This window comes from Ambystoma mexicanum, chromosome 8 (assembly GCF_040938575.1).
Source record: "Ambystoma mexicanum isolate Mex_15411 chromosome 8, UKY_AmexF1_1, whole genome shotgun sequence".
In the NCBI taxonomy this organism is placed as follows: Eukaryota; Metazoa; Chordata; class Amphibia; order Caudata; family Ambystomatidae; genus Ambystoma; species Ambystoma mexicanum.
Window position 1 is genome coordinate 358,053,841 of NC_090929.1, and position 27,834 is coordinate 358,081,674.

Consider the following 27,834-nt stretch of genomic DNA (forward strand, 5'->3'; position numbering starts at 1 on the left):
CCTGCTTTCCAATCAAACCTCTTACTTCTCTTACCACGCACTTTACAACTCTTGTCTTGCAACGGCCAAATCCTCCTACTACTCTAACCTTCTTCAATCTCAAGCCTCCCATCCTCGTCGGATTTTTCAAACTCTGTCCTGCCTTCTCTCTCCTCCCACTCTTGAATCCTCATCCCATTCCACACTTTCTCCCTCTGACTTTGCCAACTACTTTTCCCCCAAAATCATCACACTCAGGCAAAAAATTAACTCCCTCTCTGACTCCCTCTCTCCTCCTCCCCCTCTCTCCTGCCTCTTCTATCAGGTCTGTCTTCTCATCTGTTTCCCCTTCTAATGTCTCCTCCCTTCTATCCAAAGCCCACCCCACATCCGCCCCCTCTGACCCTCTCCCCTCTGTTCTCATCCTTAAGATCTACCCTCTTCTTATCCCTTACCTTACCACTTTCTTCAACTCTTGCCTCTCCTCATCTACCTTCCCTTCTGCTTTCAAACATGCAACGATTATTCCTATTCTCAAGAAACCCTCTGCTGATCCACTGCTCACTGCTAACTCTACAGACCTATTTCTCTTCTGCCTTTTCTTTCTAAACTCCTTGAACGCCTTGTCTACTCTCAACTCTCTTCCTTTGTCTCTTCTTCCTCCTTTCCAATCTGGCTTCCGTCCCAAACATTCCACCGAAACTGCCCTCACCTCTATTCTCAACGCCCTCCTCTCCGCTCGTCATGCGAAGCAATCCTCTATCCTCATTCTCCTTGATCTCTCTGCTGCTTTTGATACTGTCGATCACTCACTCCTGCTCCACACTCTCTCCTCCTTCGGGTTCAAAGGCCCTGTCCTAAAATGGCTATCCTCTTACCTTTCCTCTCGTTCCTTTGCTGTCTCATGGGGAGGCCAGACCTCTTCTTCCTTCCCACTTAGTTACAGTGTTCCTCAAGGCTCTGTACTTGGTCCTTTCCTCTTCTCTCTCTACACCTCCCTCATTGCCCCTGTTATCTCCTCCTTTGGCATCTCCCATATTTCTATGCCGACGATACTCAACTCTTTCTCTCTTTCTCCTCCTTCTCACCTGACCTCCACCTTAAACTCTCCTCTTGTCTCACAGCCATTAAGAACTGGATGTCCTCCCGGTTTCTCTCACTTAACACTGATAAAACCGAAGTCCTTTTCTTCCCCTCTAATACTCTTCCTCCTCCCTCTCCTCCCCCTTTCATCCACTTTCCTCCTTCCAATCTCCTATCTCCACTCATGCTCGCAACCTAGGTGTTCTCTTTGACTCCTCTCTCACCTTCTCGCAACACTTTTCACTCACCTCCCGCTCCTGCAGATACCACCTCTACAATATTCGCAAAATCCGTCCCTCCCTCACATTCCATGCTACCAAACTCCTAATCTCCTCTCTCATCTTTTCCCGCCTCTTCTATTGCTCCTCTCTAATCTTCGGTCTTCCCTCATCTCAGCTTACCCCTCTCAAATCTATTTACCACTGTGCTATTCGTACCCTCTGTCTCCTTACCTCCCGTGACTCCATCTCTGCTTCGCTCTCTCACCTTGGCTGGCTACCTTTCCACCTACAACTTAAATTCCACTTTCTCTGCCTTGTTTTCAAAACCCTCCATGGTCTTGCTCCTCCCTATCTCTCCTCCCTTCTCTCCTTCTACTCCCCCTCTCGCCCCCTTCGTTCTACTGACCACTTCCTTCTCACTGTTCCTCCTTCCCCCTGTGCTTCCTCCCGGTTCCTCTCCTTCCAACTTCTTACTCCTCTGCATTGGAACTCTCTCGCCCTCTCAATCTGCTCTTCCACTTCCCTCACCTCATTTCGCACTTCCCTTAAATCCCTCTTTACCCCCCCCTGTTGTTTTTTCCCATCTTTTAATTCCTCTCTCCCTTCTACCTTTACATTCTCCCTCCCCTCCTGTTTCATTTATTCAATCCTCCCCCAACACTCCTGTTGCCACTCCACTCCCCACGCCCCTCTCAGTCAATTGCTCTTTGCACTGTTTTGCTGAATGATTCAAGGTGTAATTTGCTCATAAGTTATTACTCTGTATTTTGGTGTTCCAATGTACAGCGCCTTGTGTAAAGCGCTCTATAAATCAATCAATCAACTTGATGTGATACAACAGCCTCAGATGAAGAGCCAGTAAAATTCTAGTGTCAGGCTGCCTTACCATTTAAAATGAACACCAGACTGCAATTCAACCTTTGCACTTTTTTGGCGCAGTGTGACTGGGACCCTTTGTGTTAACTGTTATCTTGCAGTGGCAGGGCAGTATACTGGCAGTATACCCCCCCCCCCATGCCGCTCCCCCCGCCAGACACATGCAGCCCTGTGTCATCCTATTTTGTACAAGCGCTGTGGATAATATTGACTTATTCTGCCAATTGTTGTTCTTCATGTTTGATTGAGCAATTCAAGGTTGGACTTGTGAATGCTTTCATTTGATATTTGGATGGTATGTAGGGCCGCTATGCAGTGCATGTGTTGATGTCCAGTAAGTTTCAGAAGGCAGTGGTTACATTTATGAAGACCATTTGATCGAGCAGTAGCATTGATGTTCTTCAGCTCTGTGGGCAACGCACATCCTCATTTCATAAGTGAGAATCAGGATGTTTCTATAGTGTTTGTTGGCTGTGACATCTCACTGTGCTGTTCATTTTTTTATTCTTGGTGAAAATGGCAGGAGGACAGGTTCTCCAAATTGGGATCTGGCATGGATTCACATGGTCATGAATATTCCCCGTCATCAAGCTGGGAATCCTCAGTAAAAGAAAAAACTGTTTCACTTTCATTTATAAACTGTCTTTCTCCTATAAACCAATCAATGAGCTTGGTGTCATACTGCCCCAAGCCAATAACTGCCCTCTCACTAAGTCCCACCTCAGCCATCTTCAGATTTTAACTGCACGTTCTGTTCAAGTGTTGGGAGTCCTCGTGTTTCACTTTTAGAGCTTTCTGCTTTTTTCACTTTTTTGGCTAGGAAACCTCTATTTTCGTTCAGTCGAGCCTGTGTGCTAAATCGTTTATTCATCCGATTAACAGAGACCCGTTTTTTGGCATCTTTCATCGCCCCTCGAGGGCGGCATTGTCAAGTGTTTTCTTCTTGGAAGTTTCCAGAAGGCCATCAGGCCTACACCGCGCCGGATCATGTCGGAAGAGAAGGACAGGTCTACCCTCTTCAAGCGCTACGCCAGCTGCTGTGAATGTTTTCATGGACGAAAAGCATTCCCAGTGCCTTTATTGTCTTCACCGGGCACACAAGGAAGATTGCGAGATCTGAAGGATCGCACGTCAGACTGGCAGCGTGGCTAGCCAGGGCCTCTATCCCGTTTGTCCACAGGGGCATGCCTCATCCAGATCCAGCCGGCCAGAGGGGGCTTCTAAGTCCTTTGAGGGCGCTCCATACGTGGGGGCCCAAGACCAGGCCAAGCACCGCAAGTCTGCTTCTGTCGGGGTCGCGGCACAAGCGGTTCCCCCGACAGTCAATGTGCATACATAGTCTTCATCAGCCTCAATCTCCAGCCATCGCTCCAGTTCTTCGTCAAAGAGAGTCAGTTACTCCGGGCAAGCTGCGGTAGAAGGCCAAGGTATCCAACCTGTCCATTAAGGCCAAGGTGTTCCAAGCCAAATTGTCATTCTATCGAGCTGGTTGCTGCCGCCCTCCCAAAGGCGAAAGGGGCTGACCCGGTGGCAGTCAGGGTGGCTCTTCCTCCTAGGTGGGTGGCTTCGGCCAAGCCAGTGGAGAAGACTCTGAAAAAGAGGATGCCGGATCTTAGCCCGAAACCGACCCCTCAGGACCCAAAAAGGGGCGAGGCTTGGTGGAAGAACTCCAGAGCACGGATATTTCTTCTTCTGATGAGGAAGACCTAGTTTCTGTCCACACTGTCCAGGAAGAGGCTGGGGGGGACGACGTTGAGGAGATGCTCGCCAGAGGCGGCGGTGCTGACGACGACGACATAGGCGCTAAGCCCAGTGACCCTGTTCCCCAGGCACCTCCCAGAGATCTGTCACATGATATTCTTTCGACCCTTCACACGCTGGTGTCAGAGATTCAGAAGAGGATGCCGACAGCACCACTGGCCCCGTTGACACCAGGGCCACCACCGCATAAGAAAAGGAGGGGACACCCTACACCTCCACTCCAACCACCACTGTCGTCCTTCCTCCCCCGCCCTCCCTCCCAGGGATATGGGGATGGATACAGTGATGACAGAACAGACAGTGGAATCTCTCTGCCACCAAGGGCTTCTCTGCTGGACGAAGTGAGCTCCTTCCACTCTATGATCGCCTGTGTCGGAACTCTTCCAGCTCAACCCGGAAGAGAAGGAAGGCTTCCTGTATCAGCGCCGGGAGGTGAAAGAGATCATTCTGTCATTACCACTCCTGGACGACGTCTGGGATGTGGGGCTGGCGCTGCTCAAGAACCCTGCCTCTGCCCCGGCGAAGAGGGACCGGCTAGAAAAATACTGGCTGCTGGAGTCTGCACCCAAATGTCTGCGGTCACAGCCATCGCCGGACTCTCTGATCTTGGCTGTGGCTCGGAAGAAGTCGTCCAACCCGTCGTCCTCAACCTCTGTCCCGCTGGACGGCGAGGGGAAGAAATTGGATGCCATGGGTAGGGAGGTCATTTACTAAGCGGCGACGACGGACAAGGCGGCCAACATCTTCGCAATCCTGGCCAGGTACGACTAGGAGCTATGGTACAAGATGGCTCATATCCTGGATAACCTCTCCGAGGACAAGCAATTTGAGGCAACGGAGATCCTTCAGGAAGGTGATGTGGCTTCGGACCACGCCATCACCGTGGCCCTGGACATTGCTAACACAGGGTTCCGCCAGCTGGGAAACCGTGTTTGCTTCCGTCTTTGTGGCTGGCTGAAGTCCACCAACTTCAGACAAGAGGTCCAGACTAGGGTCCTGGACATGTCGTTCGGATACCAATCTTTTTAGCAAGGCTGTCGATGAATCTCTTCAGGCCATCAAGACCGACACAGAGACAGCCCATGCCCTGCGCACACTGCAACAGCACTTTCAGTCCTTTCGTTCCTCAGGAGGGAAGTCGCGTAGATCTTTGAAGAGTTTCAGCGGTGGATCGTCTTCTTACCACCAACCCTCCCATTCCATGACCCAGGAAGCCTACAGGCATCGTTCCAAGACCTTTGGAGGTGGCCGTCGTCGTCCAGGCTCCCAGGGCGGTGCACCGGCCTCCAAGCAGGACTGAACCTGCCAGGGCTTTGAGCCCCCCTCCCCCTCTGCACCCCAGTGGGAGGCAGGCTGGTGAACTTCATCAGCGTGTGGGGAAACCTCTCCACCGATCTATGGGTGCTGGACGCTCTCGCCCACGGACATACTTTGGAGTTTCAACAGAAGTTTCCACGAATACCACCGGTGGCCCAGCAGGAACAGCAAATCCCTCAGCTGCTGCTGGAGGTTCGGGCCATGTTAAGAAAAGGGTTGATAGAGCTGGTTCCGAAGCAACTCCGGGGCTCCAGAGTTTACTCAAGATAATTTCTGGTAAGAAAGAAGACTAATGGCTGGAGGCCCATTCTCGATCTACGACGACTCAACAAGTACATCAAGTCCCAGAAGTTCAGGATGGTCACTTTGCAGCACATGCTCGGCCAACTGGAGGAGGGACACTTTCTGTTGTCGTTGGACCTAGAGGACGTGTACTTTTACATCCCCGTTCACAAAAAACATTGCAAGTTCCTGCGCTTCGTCATACAAGGTAAGCAATACCAGTTCAAGGCTCTCTTCTTCGGACTGAAGTCAGCGCCCAGAGTCTTTACGAAGTGCTTGGCTCTGGTGACAGCCTATGTGCGACTACAGGGAATTCATGTGTACCCATACCTCGGTGACTGGCTCATCCGGGCCAAGTCAACAGATATCGCTGTCGATCACACGGAGAGGACCGTCTGGCTTCTGGTGGAACTGGATTTCTCGGTGAACTATGCAAAATCCTGCTTGGCGCAGAACACGCTGTTTCTGGGGTCCAGCTTCAACACAGTATCCTGTCTGGCGGCTCAGTCGGAGGAGAGCATAGCAGCCATTTTGGGCAAGGAGCAACAGGGGTTACCACTGAAGATCGCCACAGTGAGGACCATCAAGTCGCTGCTCGGCATGATATCGTCATGTATCTACCAGAGCCGGCTCTGCAGGTTGTGGATGCGACTGCTGCAGGAATTCCTGGACTCCCGTTGGATCCAGGTTTCCAGAAGCTTCAAGGACAGGATTGTGCTTGATGAAGAGTTCCATAGAGCGATAAGGTGGTGGGGTGTGCGCTCCAACATCGCCAGGGGCACAGAATTCCAGAGCCCCCATACCAGCAGACTGTCACGACGGATGCTTCCCTAGAGGGTCGGGGAACACACACTCGACGTCTACACGCCAGAGGCCTGTGCCTGCCGGAGGAGAAAGCGCTACACATCAACGTCCTGGAATTATGGGCTGTGTTTTGGGTCCTCAAGTAATTTCTTCCATCCCTCAAGGGCAAAGTGGTGAGGGTCTTCACGGACAAAACCACAACAATTTTTAACATCCAGAAGCAAGGGGGCACCAGATCCCCAGCGCTCTCCAGACAGGCGCAGGAGTTGTGGCACTGGGCCGTCGCCCAGGGAATGTTCCTCATTCGTTGTCACCTGGCGGAAGCCAAAAACACTGTTGCCGACTCCCTCAGCAGGGCGCTGTGCTCTTGCCACAAGTGGGCGCTCCGGCTGTATCAAGTGGACAACCTCTTTCTCAGGTGGGGCAGTCCCCAGATCGATCTGTTTGCAACAGCTATGCACACCAAGTGCCAAAGGTTCGCCAGCAGGTGCCTCCTGCCGGGGAGCATGGGGGATGCAGTCTCCTTCCCTTGGGAAGGCCTGTTTCTGTACGTGTTCCCTTGGTTGCCTCTGCTTCTACGAGTCATCAGTCAACTCAGATGGTGCCATGCACGATGATCCTTGTTGCGCCAGCGTGGCCGAGGCAAATCCGGTACCCGGACCTTCTCAGCATGTCAGCGTCCCTTCAGTCAAGCTACGAGTGGTTGCGGATCTTCTCGTATGGGAAGCAGGCGCAATCCTGCACCATGAACCAGGATCGCTGAACCTGAAGGCCTGGCTCCTGCAGCATTAGAGTTTGGTGTTACGAGCTGCCTACAGACTGCAGGGAGGTCGTCGCCAAGGCCAGGGCATCGTCGACTGTTAGGGACACGAATGGAAGCGTTTTAGACTTGGTGCTGGTCGCAGAAGATTAACCCTATGATGGTCACGGCCCCCCCAAATCCTTCTGTACTTGTTGTCGTTGGCTAAGTCGGGGCTGGCGCACACCTCCATCAAGGTGCATCTGGCGGCTATCTCCCGCTACATCAGGTCTCCGGGGCGGTCTTCTCTTTGGTCGCTCTGTCTAGTGAAGGAATTCCTCAAAGGACTGTTCAGTTTGTTACCACCAGTGAAGGCCCTTGACCCGCCTTGGGGACTCAACGTGGTGCTGACTAGGCTCATGGGGGCCCCATTTGAGCAGATGCATCAAGCTCTGCTCAAGTTCCTGTCTTGGAAGACCGCTTTCCTCGTGGCCATCACCTCTGCCAGGAGAGTTGGTGAAATCCAGGCCCTGTCCTGCATGCAGCTTTACTTGACTTTCCACGAGACGAGGGTGGTGCTGTGGACACACCCCTCATTGATGCCCAAGGTTCTGTCGGAATTTCATCTCAACGAGTCCTTGATGTTACCTGTGTTTTTTCAACGCCCTTGTCGCCGGCTGAAAGACCTTTGCACTCGCTGGATGTGGCCAGAGCGCTGAAGTTTTATGTGGCCCCCACAAAGAGTTTCCGGAAGACTTCTCAGCTTTTTGTGAACTTTGGTCCTGTGAACCATGGGAAGGCCTTGTCTAAGGCTTCCATCTCCAGGTGGCTCTCCTGCTGCATCACTCATTGTTGCTAGTTGGCAAACCGACCGCTGCCCGGCTGTCCGGGAGCCCATTCTACCAGAGTGATGGCTGCTGGACATCTGCAGGGCTGCTACGTGGAGGTCTATGCACATCTTCACGAAATTCTACTGCGTCTACAGGGATTGCAGGGAGGAGTCTGGAGTCATCCAAGCAGTGTTACGCAACCTGTTCGCTTGAAGGTGAGCCTGGTGAGGAGGTCAGAGTAATTGCTTCTGTTGAGCCTTGCCACCTCCTGTGGTTGTGTATGTATGTACCGCTGTGTATTCCGTATTCATGAGCGTGTGAATCCATGCCAGACCCCTTGCTGGAGAAGGAACAAGTTACTTACCTGTAACTGTTGTTCTCCAGCATGGGTCTGGCATGGATTCACATGTGAACCTTCCCTCCTGCCCCTCGGCAGCTCTTTTTGGTCATACTGCCACTTTATGTGCTACCAAATCTGACGATGGCTGTCGGAGTAGGTGCTTAGGGAGAGGGCAGTCATTGGCTGGGGGCAGTATGACCCAGAGCTCAGTGATTTATTTATAGGAGAAAGACAGTTTATAATCGTAAGTGAAACTCTCTTTTCTTTACTGAGAATTCCCAGCCTTACAACGGGAAATATATTCATGAGCATGTGAATCCATGCCATACCCATGCTGGAGAACAACAGTTACAGGTAAGTAACTTGTTCCTTGTATCCATTTTAGGATATCCTGTCAGTTGAAGGCTTTTCCAAAATTCTGGTACACTTGTCTCATATCCTCTGGCAATTTGTTCTAAATTGTTGGGAGACTGATTGATTGAGATGATGGTCACCCAAAAATGGGGAGTTTGTTTAAAGTATGGCTCCGAGATCTTAGGCTCACCCCACATCAACCCTATCAATATATTGTGTTTGAGGTATGGTTTTAAAAAAATCACTCTCTGAAATTAACAGCCAGTTTGGAGATGTCTGAATCAGTGAAATATGCTCTTTTTGTAAGCCTGGTTGACCAGTTTTTCGAGTAGCCTTTCATAAAGATTAATGTATTCAAAGCTGCTTTGATTTTTGCCCTGACAAAGAAAGCCACTCCCTTCGCATTGAAACAAATGGAAGAACCTTTCCATTCTATAGATGTGGTGAGTTCCCTAACTCTGGAACTCGAGGGCATCAATCTTGCCAGATTTCCAGGATAACTGCATGTGTAAAATAACTTCAATTTCTGTTCGCTGTGGTCACGTTCATTTTGTCTAGAGCACCTGAAAGCATGAAATATACTTGGCTCTCAAATGCCGAATTGTGAGACTTTCCTTGTAAAAATGATTCTACTGTTGCACCTACATATGCTTTTAAGGTGATGTGTCCATCCATAACCCCATGCTCCTATTCTGCTGCTTTTAAAGTGATCTTTTCCCAAAGGACGGAAGTATAACTGATTTGAGGATATGTGTGTATGGTGTGTTGGTCTAGGCCTAACATGTACCCTGTGCTTTTACCTAAAGACAACCAATTATAGTGTTACATTGGTTTGTAAGTATGCCCAATATGATGTAATTTTTTTTAAATTTGTTTAAAGCTATGATCATTCGTGGCGTCTGTGGGACCTCGAGGCTCAGGAGGAAATCCTGCACCAGGAAGGACACAGTAAGGGAGTATATGACATCGCCTTTCACACAGATGGCTCCCTAGTTGGGACAGGGTAAGATGGGAAGGAACATATCTCACTTAAGATTTGAAAAATGTTATTTGATCACCCCAAACAATGTTAAAATGGGGCTCACCTCCTTTTTTGTCTTGCTTCAGAGGCCTGGATGCCTTTGGTAGAGTCTGGGACCTAAGAACTGGCCGTTGCATCATGTTCTTGGAAGGCCACCTGAAGGAGATCTATGGCATTGGTTTCTCACCAAATGGGTAAGGGACCAGCTTTAATCTGTACAAATGCATACACAACTTCACCTTTACATTTTTGTGAAAGCTAATTTTAAAATGTATTGTGCACCATTTCCATTCTTAGATATCATGTTGCAACAGGCAGTGGTGACCACACTTGTAAAGTTTGGGATCTTCGCCATAGGAAGTGCGTTTACACCATTCCTGCTCACCATAATCTGGTGACTGGTGTTAAGTTTGAACGTAAGTATCTTTGCCACATGAATAGTTTTCCTTTCATCATTTGTGGTTTCCCCACCTCTCCAAATTCAATTAATCAGGCATGTATGTGAAATGATTTGGTGCTTCGGTTTGATGTCCGCCCAATTTCAATTTGGCAGTAATGGAGATATCCGGTTTTAAATAAGCATTTTGTGAAGTGCCGTCTCCTCTTTTCAAGCAGGGTTAAAAGTATGTTGTCGGGATATTGTGTGTTCTGCATAGAAATTAAATGTTTGTTGTCGATGCTAACACACTCCACCTAGCATGGGAAGAAGGGGTAATGTCTGTGTCTGTGTAAATCCCATTGCCAGCACAAGTGGTTATTTCTTTTTGCTGCCTTGGATATTGCTCCAGTAGATCTACTCGCCATATCAAGACTTCATATCCACGATACCAAGGATTGGGTTTCTGGGAGAGCTATCTTGATATTGATTATGTTTCGGCTTTTCATCCCACTTTCTCAATTTATTTTATATAGCCCCCGTTCTCTATTGTAAGTACTGTAAATGACTGTTTTTGCCTAATTCAATGGACTGATTTCCTGACTTCAGAAGGATGAAGGACAAACCCCTGCCAGAACCTCAGAACTGCATCTAGTTCTCAGGTATTCCACATTTGATATTTCTAAGGGTTTCCTGATCTGCTCTTACGGATCAAAGGCATGACTCTACATCTCGACATCACTTAAATACTTAAGAAGTATTCCTTAGTGTGTTATCACATTTTCAGTCTTTCGAAGAAACAATTTGCTTTTCTGTTCCTTTAAAAAAAAAAAAAAAAGTGTCATATGTCTGCACCATTAATTGTCCCTAATTCAAATGCATACAAGAGAGTACTATTATTCCTCCCTCACCCCAAATTCTTCATACAACTACTACAAGGTTTGACTAGCATGTCTAACCTACCACCTCATTTTCTCCAGACCCCTGGTGAACCTCACGTTCCATGGGATACATGGAGAGATGATTTTGTTGACTATGTAACTGACATCCATGGCCGGAATTTTCATAAGGTGCGGCAACCAGCCCTTTTGATGCACTGGTTGGGATATGAGGGCAGGCACGTTTTTAAAAGTCTGCCTGACCTAGCTACAACTCGCCAATTAGCGGGCGAAAGTGTGGATTTGCCCACTGCATATGATGTAATTTAAAAGAAAGTAGACCAGCATTATGAAATGGTCAGCATTATCTTACAGCGCTATCACTTTAGTACACGAGAGCATGCCAATATGAAACTATTGAAGCATTTATTACTGAACCTGCCAACACTCGTAATTTTGGCTCATCCTATGATGACCGCCTTTGTGATTGCTTAAAGTAAAAACTCAAATAAGATATATATGGGCTAGGGGAGACCCCAGTTTAGATGATGTCTTAGAAATTGTCAAATGGGTTGAACATATGTTGGCATGCGTCAAGGAATTAGACTCGAGAGACCAAGGACTCTTATTAGTGTGGTCTCTTCTCAAAAACCTAAAATACCAATGAGAAAGAAACCCCTAGCGAAGAGACGGTTGAGTGGGCGGCAAAGTTGAATCAAAAATATGCCAATAAACCCCTATCCTCGTTAGGTCCCAGAAAATGCTTTAGATGCAGGAATTGCTCTCATCTAGCCAACAACCCTTCTTGCCCAGCACACACAGAACAGTGTGAAAAAAAGGGTAATTTCAGTAAATGCTGTCAAAATATGTCCTGATAAGTTATAAAAGAGATGTATGAGAATGTTGAAAATGATGGTCTAGAATTATCCCCTTCATATAATGAAGCATCTGGTAACAGTTGGTCAGTATGCCAGGTAGGCCCCTATAAAAGAAGTGCTGAAAACCCCACTAAATTGTACTTATTGATGGTGTAGCGGTTAGGATGCTTTTCAACTCTCCGGGTCAGATTAGAGCATCAGTAAAAGGGGTACGTGGCAATACAAATTCTCCAAGGTTAGCTTTAGACTATCTCATGTGAAGGCTAGTGCCCATGTTGGCTCAGAAATAACAATGCTAGGTTGGTTTATGGCAACACTGGAATGCAAAATTACCAAAGACAAAATGTATGTTTGTGGCAAAGTTTGAGTGTCTGTTGGGATGGAACCAGCAGCGTGACATGGGTTTGACAATCAACCTCAAGTACCCGGTTGTATTTCCTCCATCACCTCAGCACCTGAAAACAACATTCCTGATGTATTCAGAGAAAAATTGTGATGCCTGAAAGGCATGGGCCACGAAATTAAACTTAAGAAGGGATCCATTCCGGTAGCTGCCAAACTAAGGTGCGTTCCTCGTGCCCTTAGAGAAGGAAGTAAGTGCCTGCCTTTAAAGGGCCTTGAACAAATGCGTGGGGGTTGATCGCTTTACATTTCCAAACATCTCACGGCTGGGGCTAGAGTATTCGCCACCCTTGATCTAGCCCCAGCATACCACCAAATCAAATTGCATCCTGTTTCTAGAAACCTCACATCCTTCATTACACAGGATGGCACTTTTAGATTCAAAAGGATGCCCTTTGGATTAATATCTGCCACTGCTTTCTTTCAGAGAATGATGAAGGTTGTGGGAGATGTAGCTGTAGTATTCCTCAACCAAGGACTATGATGCAATGCAAAATTTAAACTGCTATTAGACAAACTTAGTGTTGCGGGACTAACTCTTCAAAATTTTAAATGTAGTTTTAGGACTTCACAAATGGATTATCCAAGGCAAGGTTTAGTTTCTTCCGTACTACAAACTTCACCACCCAAACATTAACATGAGGTCATCTAATTCCTGGGAGTGGTTGAATACTACCTAAGATTTCTGAGACACTTTTCAGAAAAATGCACAAATAGAAGGATTCTCTATAAAAAAAAAAAGAATAAACATTAGAATGGACTAAAGATTGGGACACAGAATTCTATGACATCAAGAGAGCAATTTGCTAATGCTCCAATCCTCTCCCCATTTGACACATGTAAAGACACTTTCATAATGACTGATGCTAGTTGAACATGACTGGGTGCAGTCCTCATGCAATCGGACAAACGGTGACAAACTAATTGCTTCTAGGTCACTAAAGGATGCTGAATTAAGGTGTTTGGTTATTGAGAAAGAGACATTATCAGTGACGTGGGCGGTTAAGAAATGTAAGACTTTAAGACATTCTCCATCCTCTTTGATTATAAGCCTTTAGTGGCAGTTTTTACGTCAAAACGGTTGAATGTAGTTTCCAGATGCATAACCAATTGGTTATCATCCATACAGGGACATGATTTTGAGATGAGGCATGTCCCAGGAAAAGACAATATAGCAGATTATCCAGAAATACAGTTGAAACGTGATGAGAACAGTGAAGAACCTTTACAGGATGTATTCTGGGTATGTGGGGAATCCATAACACAAGAGGAATGGGATAACTACCTGCGGAATGACCATTAACTAATTAAAGTAAGAGATTGTGTTCATCATAACAATTGGACAGGATGGATACCCGACATGGGCCTGGGAATGTTTCAAAAGGTTAGAGATGAATTGGAAATTGAAGGCTCCCATGTAGTGAGATCTGGGTGGATTATTTCCCCCACTGGGGTGAAAAATAAATGATTAGAAGTGGCTCACAATAGTCACATGGGCATCTCCAAAACTAAAGGAATGCTTTGCTCAGATTATTGGTGACCAGGTTAGGCATGGAGGTGGAAGAAATGAGAAAGTTCTACCACATGCTCTTCATCTGACAAAGTACTCAAACCCCATGTTCAACCGCTCAGACCCACAGAACTTCCCAATTCTGTGGGAATACATTGCTTTGGATATATTGGGTTCACCTGTGTCCAAGGAAGGGCATAAGAAGTATGTTATAGTGATGATGGACTTGTATTCCAAATGGGTAGAGGGAAGATCTGTGCTAGAAGCAGACCCCAGAGCTGTGGTTAAATTCACAGATGTTTTACAGAGGGATGGCATCCCAAGGAGAATATTAACAGATAATAGGGTCCAGTTTACCTCTAGGTTGATGAGAACATTTATGGACAATATGGGGGTTGTGCATCACAAAAGCTCATTATTCTATCCCTCCACAATGGGATATTTCAGAGATTCAATAGAACTTTGATGCAAAGGATTGAAATGTCCATTCATGCAGGAAAGGATTGGGAAGATAACCTAGATAAACTGGTATTTTCATATAGACTGTCTCCCCATGCTACAACTGGTTTGATCCCATTTGAGATATTAAGGAAAGTTGCCACTCATGTAGGTCCTCCATGGTTATGGAGGATGAGATTTATTGAGTGGAATGAACAAGAATTAAGACAAAGAGTTAAAGAAGAAAGGAAGCCTCAAAAGAGGCATAGAATAAAACATTTAATTTGAGACTCACAAGAGTGGAACAGGGAGATCAGGTTTGGGTCTGATGACCTGCGGGCGTACTTAAGGGTGAGAAAAATGTTTGTGGTCCATTCAGAGTGGACACTATATTGGATGATGAGTGATTCTAAGTGATGGCCGCACATGGAACAAGAGTAGGGTTGCTGTGAGGCTTGACATAAAGCGGAAGTGATTTGCTATCACCATGGTGTATAAGAAGGGGGGGGGGGTGTTATATATTTTACATTTATTTATTTGCTGAAATTTAGTGTTATAACCCATATATATTATAGTTGCCTTATAAAGAGATACACATCAGTTATGGGAAATGCATCTTTAGAGAAACTTTCAAGCAACTGGAATAAACATTTTTTGGTAGTTGACAGTTTTCATAAACATGTTTTGACCTCATGCTCATGCCATATTTAAATCTTTCTTGTTTGTTGTTGCCATTCATGCTCCGAGTTATCAGCATGTTATTAAGTCTCCTAGGAGACACAGAACCTTCTTAGGTCCCACGTGTCTGTGTGTGTGTTTGTGTAGATAAGAAAGCAACCAGTACTGTCATTGGTTTCATCTTGGACAGGAGGGCCTTCATGTATGGAAAAAAGACTTACCAGAAAACGCACCTGTTTTCCTGGACATCCTTTACTTCACACATGGCATCCATGAATGTGGAGTGTCTCCCATCCATGCAGTAACTGGGACCAACCCTTCGTAGCGTCAAAGCGAGGAAGGGGCCGGCCCCCTCAGGCCATATTTCTCTAAGCGGTCTTGTCACTTGTGCTCATTTATTAGGCAACATGGTATGAGGGGCAGGACCCTTCCTTGCTTTGAAGCTAAGCAGGGTCAGTCCTGATTTCTGCATGGATAGGAGTTCACCCCCCAACGTCACTGTAGCTGTAAAACAAATTAAAAATATATATATTTTTTCCCCATAACGGCGGCTATGAACTACAAATACCCTTGGCTATACACTCGGTTATAATTTTGTAGCCCTTACACCCGCGTTTATCAGGAAAACCAGCAAAAAAACAAATGCTCCTCTGCCGCCGCCCAAGTCCTCAAAGTGTCCCCCTCATCTGTGCCAGCTCCCCGCCCCACTCCCCAGATGGCCTCCTCAACTCCCCTTTGCCATTCCCCCACAACAAACGGTGTTTCTGTGGCGCAGTTTGCTTTGAGATGTTGTCTATTCGTGGCTATAGCCGAGGTTACAGAAAAGCTTTGTGTTGTAAACTCAGTCCCCAGAGCACCTCCAACTCCCAAATTTCACTTGGTGGCCTCTTGCACCCCCACCTGTAACCTGAATAGCATTTGCATGTTTTCTACCTGCAAATGTCTTTTTTCTGTTTCATTTTCGGATATCCTTGGCAATAGCCGCGACTATCTCTCATCGAGAGAAAAAGAATATGGCAGCTGTTTCATTTATAAACACCCGGTTTCTTGGCAATTTACCTGAGATATAGCGATCTATTTTGGAGATGGTGGCACCCCCTTCTACATCAAATATTTGAGAAAAAAAGAACTACTGGACGGAATAACCTCAAACCAAAAAAAGGATTCAAATTAATACTTCGTGCCTAGGTTGTTTTGCACCTGGTCCAAGTCCATCCAGCGGTTTGGGTTGTGTTGGAGCAAACATTGACCTTGTCTGTTTATGGGAAAATGAATGGGGACTAGGCTGCATCTTTGTTTTTTGTTTTAATAACTTATTTTTTTTAACAAAGCATTCCTAAAATCTGCAGTCTGGGTGGGGGCCCGTGTGTTAGGGAGAATCCTCATAAATGTGCTAAGTCCCTTCACCTTAGAGACCCCCAGCAACTTTTTAAGGACTTGATTTGTTTTACCTGGAAAGAGTGTGAGCCTTTTTTCCCCACTCTTTCATGTATTTCGATGTGTGTTTTACTCTTGTGTTCTTTGATAATGGAGTTTTAAGATAACTCCATAGGCATCTTTTCATGTGTGTTACACAGCACCCTCAGTTCAGTGACACAGGGATGTCTTTTTAGACTTCCCAAAGCTTTAAATACCTTTTCTCCAGCATGGGGTCTGGCATGGATTCACATGCTCATGAATATTCCCCGTGGTCAGGCCGGGAATCCTCAGTATAGAAAAAATCAGTATCGGTTTCGTTTCTGATCTGTCTTTCTCAGTAGTAACCAATCACTGGTCTCTGGGTCATACTGCCACCAGCCAATGACTGCTCTCTCCCTAAGCCCCGCCCCTGGCAGCCATCCTCAGATTTTTACCGCACGTTCAAGTGTTGGGAGTCCTCGTGCTGTAGCTCTCGAGCTTTGCTGCGTTTTTGCGCTTTTTTCAGGAGATTTTCTCATTTTTTCGGTTAAATAGAGCCTCGAGCTCCACCGTTTCTACATCCGATCAACGGGGATCCGTTTCGGGGTTTCTACGCCCCTCAAAGGTGAAGATTTCGTTGAGTTACGCTTTTGGAGGATTCCAGAAGTTCCAAGGCCTACCCGGACATGGCCCAGGAGAAAGGGAGCTCGACGCCCGGGAAGCTGTTAGGACCTGCCCTGGATGCCAGCTTCAGAACGTTTTCAAGGAGGACGAGCATTCGTTATGCCTCTACTGTCTCCATGAGGACAAGACGCACAAGGAAAAGGACTGCGCGTTTTGGTGGGAACATGTCGGAGCGGACCATGAAGGATCGCCACCTCCGTCTCGCCAACTGGCTGGAAGGTAAGAGTCCGCCAGGCGAGAAGAAGGAAAAGGAGTCCGAGCGGTCTTCTAAGTCCTGTGAGGGTGCCCCGGCGACGGGGCCCAACAAAAGGCTAAGCACCACGAGTCCGCGGGCACCGGGAGCGGCGAACGGTCGGGCTCCTTGGCTGCCAGGCAGGGTGCATCCTCCCCGGCGCCATCAACGAGCCAACGCTCTTGCTCGGCTAAGAGGAAGTCCGAGAACCCGGCAAAGCTTCTGGAGAGGCCCCGGTCGATCTCGAAGATTCTGGCTGAGGGGGAGCGAGGCTTGGACCCTCCCCCCAAGGTGAAGGCCCCAGGCATACAGAAGGTGACGTTGGCCTTAATTCACCCTGCTAGGACCTCGATTGAGGATGTCGCCACGGCCCTTGCTCAGGCTGTGGAGGCTACACCAGTGGAGGCGCCCTCAGGTACCAGAGTCTCCCTGCCACCGCGGAGGGAGTCGTCTTTCAGGCCCATCGAGAAGACCCTCACGAAGTCCTCGTTGGAAAGGATGGGAGAGGGGCTGGTGGCCCTCGTGGATACGGACACGACCTCTGAAGAGGAGCTCATCCAAGTCGTGGAGGAGGCCCAGTCCATCGGGAGGGATCCCGGCGACGGTGTCGCAGATGAAACTCCTCAAGAGCCCTCGCTCCCGTCGTTTCCGGCGCCGCAGGATACCTCGGCGGCCATTTTGTCAGCCATCCAGTCCTTATGCTCAGAGATGGACTAGGTTCCCCCTTCCCCCTTCAGAGAGCCCACCACTTAAGAGGAGGAGGACGCATCCTAGGCCTCCTCTCCCGCCTCTGCGGCCTTCTCTGCATTCCCCCGGTCCACTACCCACGGGGATGATACAGGCATGGACACAATGACGACGGGACGTGTCCCCCGTCGCCCCCTGCTCGGGCGTCCCCTCCCGACGAGATTGGATCCTTCCATGCTATGATTTCCAGGGCATCCGAGCTCTTCCAGCTCTGCCCCGAAGAAAAGAAGAAGGAAGGGTTCCTTTACCAACGGCGCAAGGTTAAAAGGAAGACGGTCCTCGCGTACCGCTTCTCCTCAAGAGCCCTGCCACGGCTCCTGCGAAGAGGGACCAGTACGAGAAGAAGTACCGGGTCCCCGACGCTGCCCCCTTGTGCCTTAGGGCGCAACCTACCCCGGATTCGGTCGTTTCGGCGGCGGCCAAGAAGAAAGCGGGGGGGGGGGGCATCGGCCTCAACCTAACCTCCCCGCCGGACGGCGAGGGTAGGAAGCTGGATGCGATGGGACGACGGGTCATCTCATCTGCAGCGACGACCATCAAGGCAGCCAATGCTCTGGCCATCGTAGCCCGCTACGACAGGGAGTTGTGGTTCAAGTTCGCCCCTCTGTTGGACTTCCTTCTGGACGCCAAGAGGGCTGAGGCCCTGGAAATCTTACAGGAAGGTGAGATTGCCTCGGACCACGCCATTACGGTGGCTACAGACATCGCCGACACCGGTTTCCGTCAATTGGGCAAAGGCGTTTGCCTGAGACGACGAGGATGGCTCAAGGCGACGGATTTCCGCCAGGATGTACAGACCAAGGTTTTGGACATGCCTTTCGATGGGAACAACCTTTTTGGCAAGGCGGTTGATGAGTCCCTTCAGGCGATCAAGACGGACACGGAGACGGCCCGTGCACTGGGTGTGCTCCAACAGCGACGGCCGTCCTTTCGGAGCTCCGGAGGCAGGCAGGGTGCCTCCAAGGGAGCCGGCAGCAGCTCCTCTACGTACCGCCAAGCGGCAAGATCTTCGTCGCAGGAGGCCTACACGGGACGCGGCAAGTCAGGTGGATCCCGCCGTCGTCGCCAAGGTGGTCAAGGAGGCAAAGCGGCCTCCAAGCAAGATTGAATCGACCGTCGGGTCGGGCCCCCACCGAAGCACCCCGGTAGGAGGCCGGCTGACGAAGTTCGTCGGCGTGTGGCAGTCCATCTCCACCGACCGTTGGGTGCTGGATGCACTGGCCCTGGGGCACGCCCTCAAGTTCCAGAAGAGGTGCCCCCGCATTCCTCCTGTGGCCAGGAAGGAAAATCGCGTCCCTCAACTGCTGTTGGAAGTAAGGGCAAGAGGTTCTCTGTCTGGTGCCGTGCACAGAAGATTAACCCTCTGCGGATTATGGCCCCTCAAGTATTGCCGTACCTATTGTCCTTGGCCAAGGCTGGCCTATCTCACGCTTCCATCAAGGTACATCTGGCTGCCGTCTCACGTTACATCAGAACTACAGGACGGGCGTCCTTGTGGTCTCATCGACTGGTGAAGGAATTTATGAAAGGACTGTTCCGATCATTCCCGCCGGTGAAGGCCCCTGCCCCGGCGTGGGAGCTCAACGTGGTGCTGACTAGGCTCATGGGGGCCCCATTCGAGCCTATGCATTCAGTACCGTTGAAGTTCCTGTCGTGGAAGACAGCATTCCTCGTGGCCATCACCTCTGCACGACGAGTGGGAGAGATCCAGGCCCTGTCTTGCAAGCCTCCATACTTGATTTTTCACGACACGAGGCTGGTGCTGAGGACGCTCCCCTCCTTCATGCCCAAGGTGCCGTCGGACTTCCACCTCAACGAGCCCTTGGTGTTGCCAGTTTTCTTCCCATCGCCTTCGTTGCCAGCTTAGAGGACTCTGCATTCTCTGGATGTAGCTACAGCGCTGAAGTTCTACGTGGACGGCACGAAGAGTTTTCGGAAGACATCACAGCTGTTTGTGAACTTTGGACCTGTGAATCAAGGGAAGGCTCTCTCGAAGACTTCCATTTCCAGATGGCTCTCCGGCTGCATCATGCACTGTCACCGGTTGGCAAACCGCTGCCAGGCCGACCGAGGGTCCATTCGACCAGAGCGATCGCTGCTACTACGGCGTTCCCGTCTGGTGTGCCCCTGCTCGACATCTGCAGGGCTGCTACGTGGAGGTCGATGCACACCTTCACGAGATTCTACTGCGTCGACCGGGATTCCAGGGAGGAGTCCAGGGTCGGCCAGGCAGTGCTGCACAACCTGTTCACCTAAGGTGAGCCTGATGAGGAGGTAAGAGTTGCTTAATGTTAAGTTGTTGCATTGCTTGATATTGAGCCTTTTCCCACCTCCCGTGGCTGTGCATGTGTATACTGCTATGTATTCTTATATTCATGAGCATGTGAATCCATGCCAGACCCCATGCTGGAGAAGGAACAAGTTACTTACCTGTAACTGTTGTTCTCCAGCATGGGTCTGGCATGGATTCACATGCGAACCCTCCCGCCTACCCCGTGCGGCTCTTCACTTGGTCATACTGCCACTTCACGTGCTACCAAATCTGAGGATGGCTGCCAGGGGCGGGGCTTAGGGAGAGGGCAGTCATTGGCTGGGGGCAGTATGACCCAGAGACCAGTGATTGGTTACTACTGAGAAAGACAGATCAGAAACAAAACTGATACTGATTTTTTCTATACCGAGGATTCCCGGCCTGACGACGGGGAATATTCATGAGCATGTGAATCCATGCCAGACCCATGCTGGAGAACAACAGTTACAGGTAAGTAACTTGTTCCTTCTGGTATAAATTACTGTTTCCCAGAGAATGCAAGGTTAAATTGACTTTACTAGTCTTTTTAAATTCCTAGACCCAGCACACACCATCTTCCTATAGAGTGCTGGAGGGGTTACCTAGTATCCCCTGTGTCTAGAAACTCATGTAGCAGTCAAATGCTACCCTTTTTTTTATCAAAATGGCTGGTGGCAGTGGTTTTACAACTAACTACCATGATTTTTCCCGACCGGTAGCTAAAAATCATGGGAGACATGTTTTTCAAGATGATGCCTTAAGCCCCTTTGTTTAAACGAGTCCCCGGTCTTCTATTTTCGCCATTTCTTTTTCTAGTGTTTGGTCCCTTTGTTTCTACGCCTTTGGCGAGCTTCAGGACTGAAGACCACCTCTAGTGTCTGGGTTGGGCAGGAAGTGAGGGAGGTGCCTGAAACTCCCTGTGTGTCTTAAGGAACCCAAGAAGAACTTGAAGAGGACGCCCTTCGCAACTCCTGGACTGTTGGTTTGCCCGGTGAAGCCCTGCTTCTGTGCTGAAACTCCAAATTTGCATTGATATAGAAGCCCCTGCAAAGACGACTTCTCCCCTTGAGTTGGTGGGACCAATCGACTCCAAAGTAATCCACCTGGACATTCTCTCAGAGCTGGTTGAATTTCTGCAGAGTTGCTACTGGAAACCGAAACGCTAAGGAGAGGAACACTGCATTGTGTGCGTTGCTTTTAAGCTGGCTAAGAGCTCCAGGAAGATCCTCTGGACTCCTAGGAAGCCTGAGCCCCCTGAACAGAGTGCGGGACCCCAGGAGCAAGGAAAGCCCATCTCGACAGCCAGGAACCGCTGTGTTGCTATTTGCGGTAGACGCGAGGAGCTGAAACACTGAACAGCCACTTGTTTGAAGATTGCTGGTTGTGAGAGGTGACCATCCCATTGCAGTGCAGGAGTCCCCAGAAGTCCTCCCTCTTGTTCCCACGACTGAGATCTGCAGAGCTGCTCAGGAACAGATGTCTTCTGCTGCACTTTTTCTTCAATACAAAGGTACTGTACATGTCTGAGAGAACTTACCTCTTGTTGTAGAGTTGCTTGCATCTTCTACTACTCGCAAGTTTAACACCTTGTGGCCCTACAGTGGTTCTTTTTTTCTTTGAGACTTCTAAAACATTGTGGAGAGGCTTTTCTTACTTGCCTGCAAAGAAGTGCTTCCGCTCATAAAGACTTTTTCCCTTTGACTTTGGCTTAGCCTGTACCACTGAATGAATCTTATTGGGGGATCTGAAAGTATTTGCCTGTTTAAGAATATTTGTGGTCTCTTGTATGTTCTAATAACCTTTTCCTTTGACTTACTCCTAAATGATTCTAAATACCACAGTGATATATTAATGTCCCCAGCACCCTAGCTATTGAAGTCACCTGAGGGTGTAGGTTGTGTCTGCATCCCAAAAGGGTACTCACTGATTTAGAGATATTAAGAGTGTATTTATGAAGTATATTTGAGTGTTACCGTTATATTGCTCCCTTCTGAAGAAGGCTTACTCTAACTGACTAATAAATACATTAATAGTCGTTTATTCAAGAAACCTTGTGTGTAAGAGTTTATTTGAATACTCGTCACTGTGAATCTCTGTGTAACTCCCCTACAGCTCACATTGACCCCTCTTGAGTTAAGCCTGGCTGCTCAATCATGCTACCAACCTGTGTAGTACAGTCTTGTACCAAGGATTTGGTTCCTATTGCCAGGAGGTCAGGGTTGTTGTAGTACACCCAAAGTGTACTGCATACCATCTTGCCTAACACTGGTGGCAGGCGGTGAATATATATTGTAGAGTTGTTACACTAAGAATTTGCTTTGATTTTGTTCAACTAAAACCTTTGCAAGGCTAAACTCCACTGGAAAAGCAATTAGAACATGCCAGATATAGATAGCTTCAGGCAGGAAGCCCTGATCATTTTAACAGTAGAGGAACTGAAAGAAATGTGTAAAATCGGGCATCTCCCTGTTAAAGGAAAGAAAAATGAACTAATTGTACGATTGTTGAATAATCTGTCTGGGTAGTAGGCCTGTCACACCTACTAACCCAGGAAATGTGGAACATTATGAGGATGATAATTCAGAGTCTAACTCTAATATTGAAGATTCAGAGTCGTCTCAGGAAGAGAACCCCTCTTTACCTCAACAGGTGCTTATGCCTCAACCTGTATCCACAGGGACCCCACAAGGTCCATAACGAAGTCTAGAATGTGTGTCTCTTGAGAAAATGAGATTGAGTTAGAGTTCAAAAGATTACAACTCCAAGCTGAAACCAAACATCGGGACATCAAACTAAGGGAAATGGAAATGCAACATGCTCTTGAAATGAAGAAATTGTCTCTTGAAAATGTTTCTATTCCAGAATCTTCTAAGTCTTCCAGTCCAAAGAGACCATGCATGCCTAAAGAAGCCGTGAGTATGTATGATGTGAAACTTGATATTTTGGATTGGTTGGGTGCTTTTGAATATAACTATGGGATTCAGGGCTTCACAGGGAATCAGTTGATTCCTTGGCTTTTGTCTAGGCTCCCCCAGGTTGCAACTGATGCTGTAATGGAGGTGGGGGAACTTGAAAGATGGGAGTATGAAAATGTGAAACTAGCTTTGATAGCTAGATTTGGAAGAACTCCTTCCCAGTACCTTACGAGGTTAACGACCCTCAAAAAGACTGATGGTACCCCTTGGGCTACCTGGGTGTGTGAATGTTTGAAAAACTGAAATGGTTGGGTTAAGGGTTACAGAGTGAACACCTTTGAAGGTATGAGAAATCTATTTTTGTTGGAGTCTGTTTTTGATGCCTGCTCTCCTGAAATGAGACAGCACTTGGCTGAATCAAAAAAGATTGACCCCAAAAAGCTAGCAAAAGCTGCTGACTTTTGTGTTGCCAACAGGGCTACTCACAAGGATTCTGGGGCCACTCATAAAAAGGATGAGGGGAAGCAGCACAAGAAAGATGACGAGGAGAATTCTAAAACCTCCAATCCAAAAGACGGCCACAAACATAAGAAGGGTACGCCATTTGGGAAACCAGGTCAGTCTAGTGAAACCTCTGGTGCCAAACCAGAGGGAGGTCCACAGAAGCCCCCATTTTTCAAAACATTTATAAAATGTTATGCGTGTGGGTCAACTGACTATGTGAAAGGGGATCCCGGATGCAAGGGTAAAACTTCAGGGGTCCACACTGCCCCCTTAGCCTTCATCCCTGAGGGAGAAGTACATATGGCAAGTGGAAACTTTAATCTATTGGATGAAGACCCCATTGGAGTCTCAGCCAGTGTTTCTTTAGTGTCTCTGGGTCTGTGGGAACAGCAGAATTTAGATGTGTATAATTCTATTCCAGATAACACAAAAGAATATTACAAGGACATTGCATTTGTGAATGGTCAGGAAACCCCTGCCATTAAAGACACTGGGCCCAGCATCACAGTGGTGGATGAAACCTTTTTCAAACCGGAGGATGTTGCTAAGGCACCCAAAGGCCCCACTAAGCTTTCTGGAGGCCCTATCCAGATGGTTCCAATACTACCAGCTCTCATCCAGTGCAACATTATGACTGTAAGAATACCTGTCAGTGTACAAAGTGAGTTGCCTGGGAGAGTCCTGCTGGGAAATGGCCTCTCAGTAAAAGGAAGCAGGCTAGGAAGGCCAGAGAGTTCACCTTAAATGGCTCTCAGTGGGTTGTTGCAGAAGAACCTTTAACACCCGTTCCACAGGAAGAGCCAACTTCTATTTCCAGGAAGAAAGAGACAAAGGGGGAAACCCAAGGTCTCAGGAAACCAGAAAGATACCACTCCTGTGAATCATACCAGGACATCCCTGAGAGGACAGTCCAAAGTCACACCAGTGACTCCTCCACCAGCTGAGTCTGAGTGTGAAGTCCAACCAGAAGAGGTTGAATCAGCTACTAATGACGCACAGCTGGAAGAAGACCTTCCTCCTTTTGGAGATCTGGATCCTAAAGACCATCCTGAGCTGCAGACATTGCTTGCAGAAGGTGGCCGCTGTAGGGCAGACTTCAGCATAGGTCAAAGAGAGTGTCCTACTCTTGAAGGTCTTCGCCAACAGGCAGCTTCCTAGCTGGAAGGGCAAGAGCCGGGGAAGCACAGGTTGTACTGGGAGGATGGCCTCCTCTACAGTGAACCTATTGAGTCTAGCCCAGAGGACTACAGAAGACTTTTAGTGCCTCAGGAGGGAAGATCCCAGTTTCTACAGTTAGCCCATGAGATTCCTTTAGCTGGTCACTTAAGCTTTAAGAACACCAAGGAAAGGATTTCTCTGTATTTCTACTGGCGTAAGATGGGGTCTGATGTAGATAAATTCTGAGGAGCTGTCACACTTGTCAGACTTCGGGCAAGAGCGGAGCCAAGAATGTGGCACTGTTGGTGCCTCTTCCATTGGTGGGAGTCCCGTTTGAGAGGGTAGGAATCGACATTGTTGGTCCCTTAGACCCTCCCACATCTTCAGGAAACCGAATTATATTGGTTGTGGTAGACCATGCTACCAGGTATCCTGAAGCCATACCTATGAGGACTGTTACTGCTCAGGCAGTGGCTAAGGCCCAACTTCGTATGTTTACCAGAGTAGGTTTTCCTAAGGTTATCTCAGACAGGGGATCCAACTTTATGTCCCACTGCATGCAAGCCATGTGGAAAAACTGTGGCGTGACCTACAAGTTCCTAACAGCCTACCATGTCCAAACCAATGGGCTGGTAGAGAGGTTTATTAGAACTATGAAGAGCATGATGGGTGCTTTAGAAGAACCCCTTAGAAAGAAGTGGGACCTTCTACTGCCATGCCTTCTTTTTGCTTATAGAGAAGTCCCTCAACAAGGGGTTGGTTTCAGTCCCTTTGAGCTTCTCTATGGTTATCCGGTTAGAGGTGCATTGGCCCTAATCAAGGAGGAGTTGGAGAGTGCTCCTTCCCACAAGCCAGTGAGAGCCACTGACTGTGTTAGGTCTCCAAAGGAGAATGACGCACATGATGACAGAAGCTTCAGGTAACTTGAAAGCAGCTCAGGCTCTGGTGAAGCATTGGCATGACCAGAAGGCCAACATGGTTGAGTTTACTCAAGACCAGCTAGTTCTAGTTATGGTACCTACAAGGCAGAGGGCCTTACAGGAAAAATGGATTGGACCCTTCAAGGTTGTGGGAAATCCTGGAGAGGTCAATTATTCGGTGGACTTGGACAATCCTAAGGAGGCCCCCGTGGTCTTTCACACCAACTGCCCGAAGGCCTATGTCTCTAGACAAGAACTGGGAGCTTTGATTCTAGCCTCTGCTCAAGAGGAGGAGGAGAGTGAACCTCTACCTGACCTCCTCAGGAGACAACCTTTAGATGGGCAGATAGGAGTCCATCTCTCTTCTGATCTGACACTGGAACTGCGGGAGGAGTGCAAAACTCTGATAAACGAGTTTGCCTCCTTGTTTTCGCTATCACCAGGCTTGACCACTTGGGACAGTATGAGATTCTCACTGGTGACTGTTTATCTGCCAAAATCAGAGGTTACAGGATGTCAGACCATGTAAGAACCCACATAAAGGAAGAGGTCAACAAGATGCTTGATCTTGGGGTAATAGATCCATCTACAAGTCCATGGTCTATTACATTTGTGTTGGTATCAAAGGCAGGATCCAAGGAGTTGAGGTTCTGTGTGGACTATAGAGCTCTGAATGCAGTCACCACAACTGATTCCCATCCTTTACCTTGGACAGATGAGCTGCTGGACAAACTTGATCCAGCCAAGTACCTCAGTACATTTGACCTAACCTCAGGCTATTGGCAAATAGCTCTGACAGACCATGCCAAGGAGAAAACTGCATTTTCTAGAAGTTTAAGGTTATGCCTTTTGGTCTAAAGAATGCACCTGCTACATTCCAAAGGATGGTGAATAATGTTCTGAATGGGGTGTAGGACTTCTGCATGGCATACTTGGATGATATTGCAGTGTTCAGCCCTACTTGGAAGGAACATTTGACTACTTAGGATATGTATTGAAGGCTCTTGAGCAGGCCAATCTGACAATAAAGGCAAGAAAATGTCAAATTGGTCAGAGTAAAGTGGTCTACCTTGGACATGAGGTAGGTTGAGGTGAAATAAGGCCATTGCCTAGCAAGGTTCAAGCTGTACAGGACTGGGCCACCCCTACTACTCAAACCCCAGTGAGAACCTTTCTAGGTCTCACAGGTTACTATAGGAACTTCATTGAGAGCTATGGGACAAATAGCTTCTCCCTTAAATGTGATCTCCTCACCCAAATTCCCCAAAAAGGTCAGGTGGAATGAGGTGTGCACTAAGGCATTTGAAGAACTTAAGAAAGCCTTTTGTCAAGCTCTAGTTTTAAGAGCTCCTGACAAGAACCAATCATTTATTGTACAGGCAGATGCTTCCAATACAGGTATATGTGCTTTCCTGAGTCAGCTGGATGAGAAAGGCAGGGAACACCAAATCTGCTTCATCAGTAGAAAACTAAAGGCACGTGAGACAAGGTGGGCAACCATAGAACGTGAATGTTTTGCCATTGTGTGGTCTTTGAAGAAGTTTAGATCATACTTGTATGGATCTACTTTTTTAATTCAAAGAGACTACCAACCCTTGAGATGGTTAATGCAGATGAAGGGGGAAAATCCTAAATTGTTAAGCTGGTCAGTCAGCCTACAGGGGTTTGATTTTACCATAGAACACAGGTCGGGGTGTAATCACCAAAATGCTGATGGTCTCTCCAGAAAGTATGACCGACTGGAGTAAGGAGATTGATCCGGGGGTGGATTAAATCCTCCTGTCCCTTAGTCTGGGTGGAAACGAGTGTTGGGGAGAACACTCAAATGTGCTAATTCCCTCCATCTTAGACCCCCTTCAACTTTGCTGGATTTTGAGGACTTTATTTTTTTTTTTTACCTGGAGAGAGTGAGACCCTTTTCCCCCACTATCTCATGTATTTTAATGTGATTTTGTACATTGTTTCTTTTGGTTGTGGAGTCTGACAAACTCCATAGGCATCATCTTTTACTTTGTGTCACACAGCACCTTCAATGCAGTGACACAGGAAAGTCTTCCATATCTCCCAAAGGTTTACATATCTTCTCTGGGATAAACTACTGTTTCCCAGGGCAGTAAAGTAAAATTGACTTTAATTACATTTGTAACTTTCTAGACCCAGCACACACGATCTTACAATAGGATGCTAGGGGACGGGAGATCGGGGATGCCGGGGGGGGC

At 47.9% G+C, this 27,834-nt stretch overlaps 1 protein-coding gene across 2 annotated transcripts in view; it reads left to right on the top strand.

Moving 5' to 3' along the window:
• The window catches only part of PRPF4 (pre-mRNA splicing tri-snRNP complex factor PRPF4), a 508,092-nt gene that overhangs the window by 432,526 nt on the left and 47,732 nt on the right, over positions 1 to 27,834 (top strand). For both annotated transcript variants that reach the window (XM_069609818.1, XM_069609817.1), the window contains exons 13-15: positions 9,467 to 9,589; positions 9,694 to 9,801; positions 9,905 to 10,023. In XM_069609818.1, the coding sequence (XP_069465919.1) occupies positions 9,467 to 9,589; positions 9,694 to 9,801; positions 9,905 to 10,023 (350 nt within the window). The remainder of the gene's footprint in view (positions 1 to 9,466; positions 9,590 to 9,693; positions 9,802 to 9,904; positions 10,024 to 27,834) is intronic.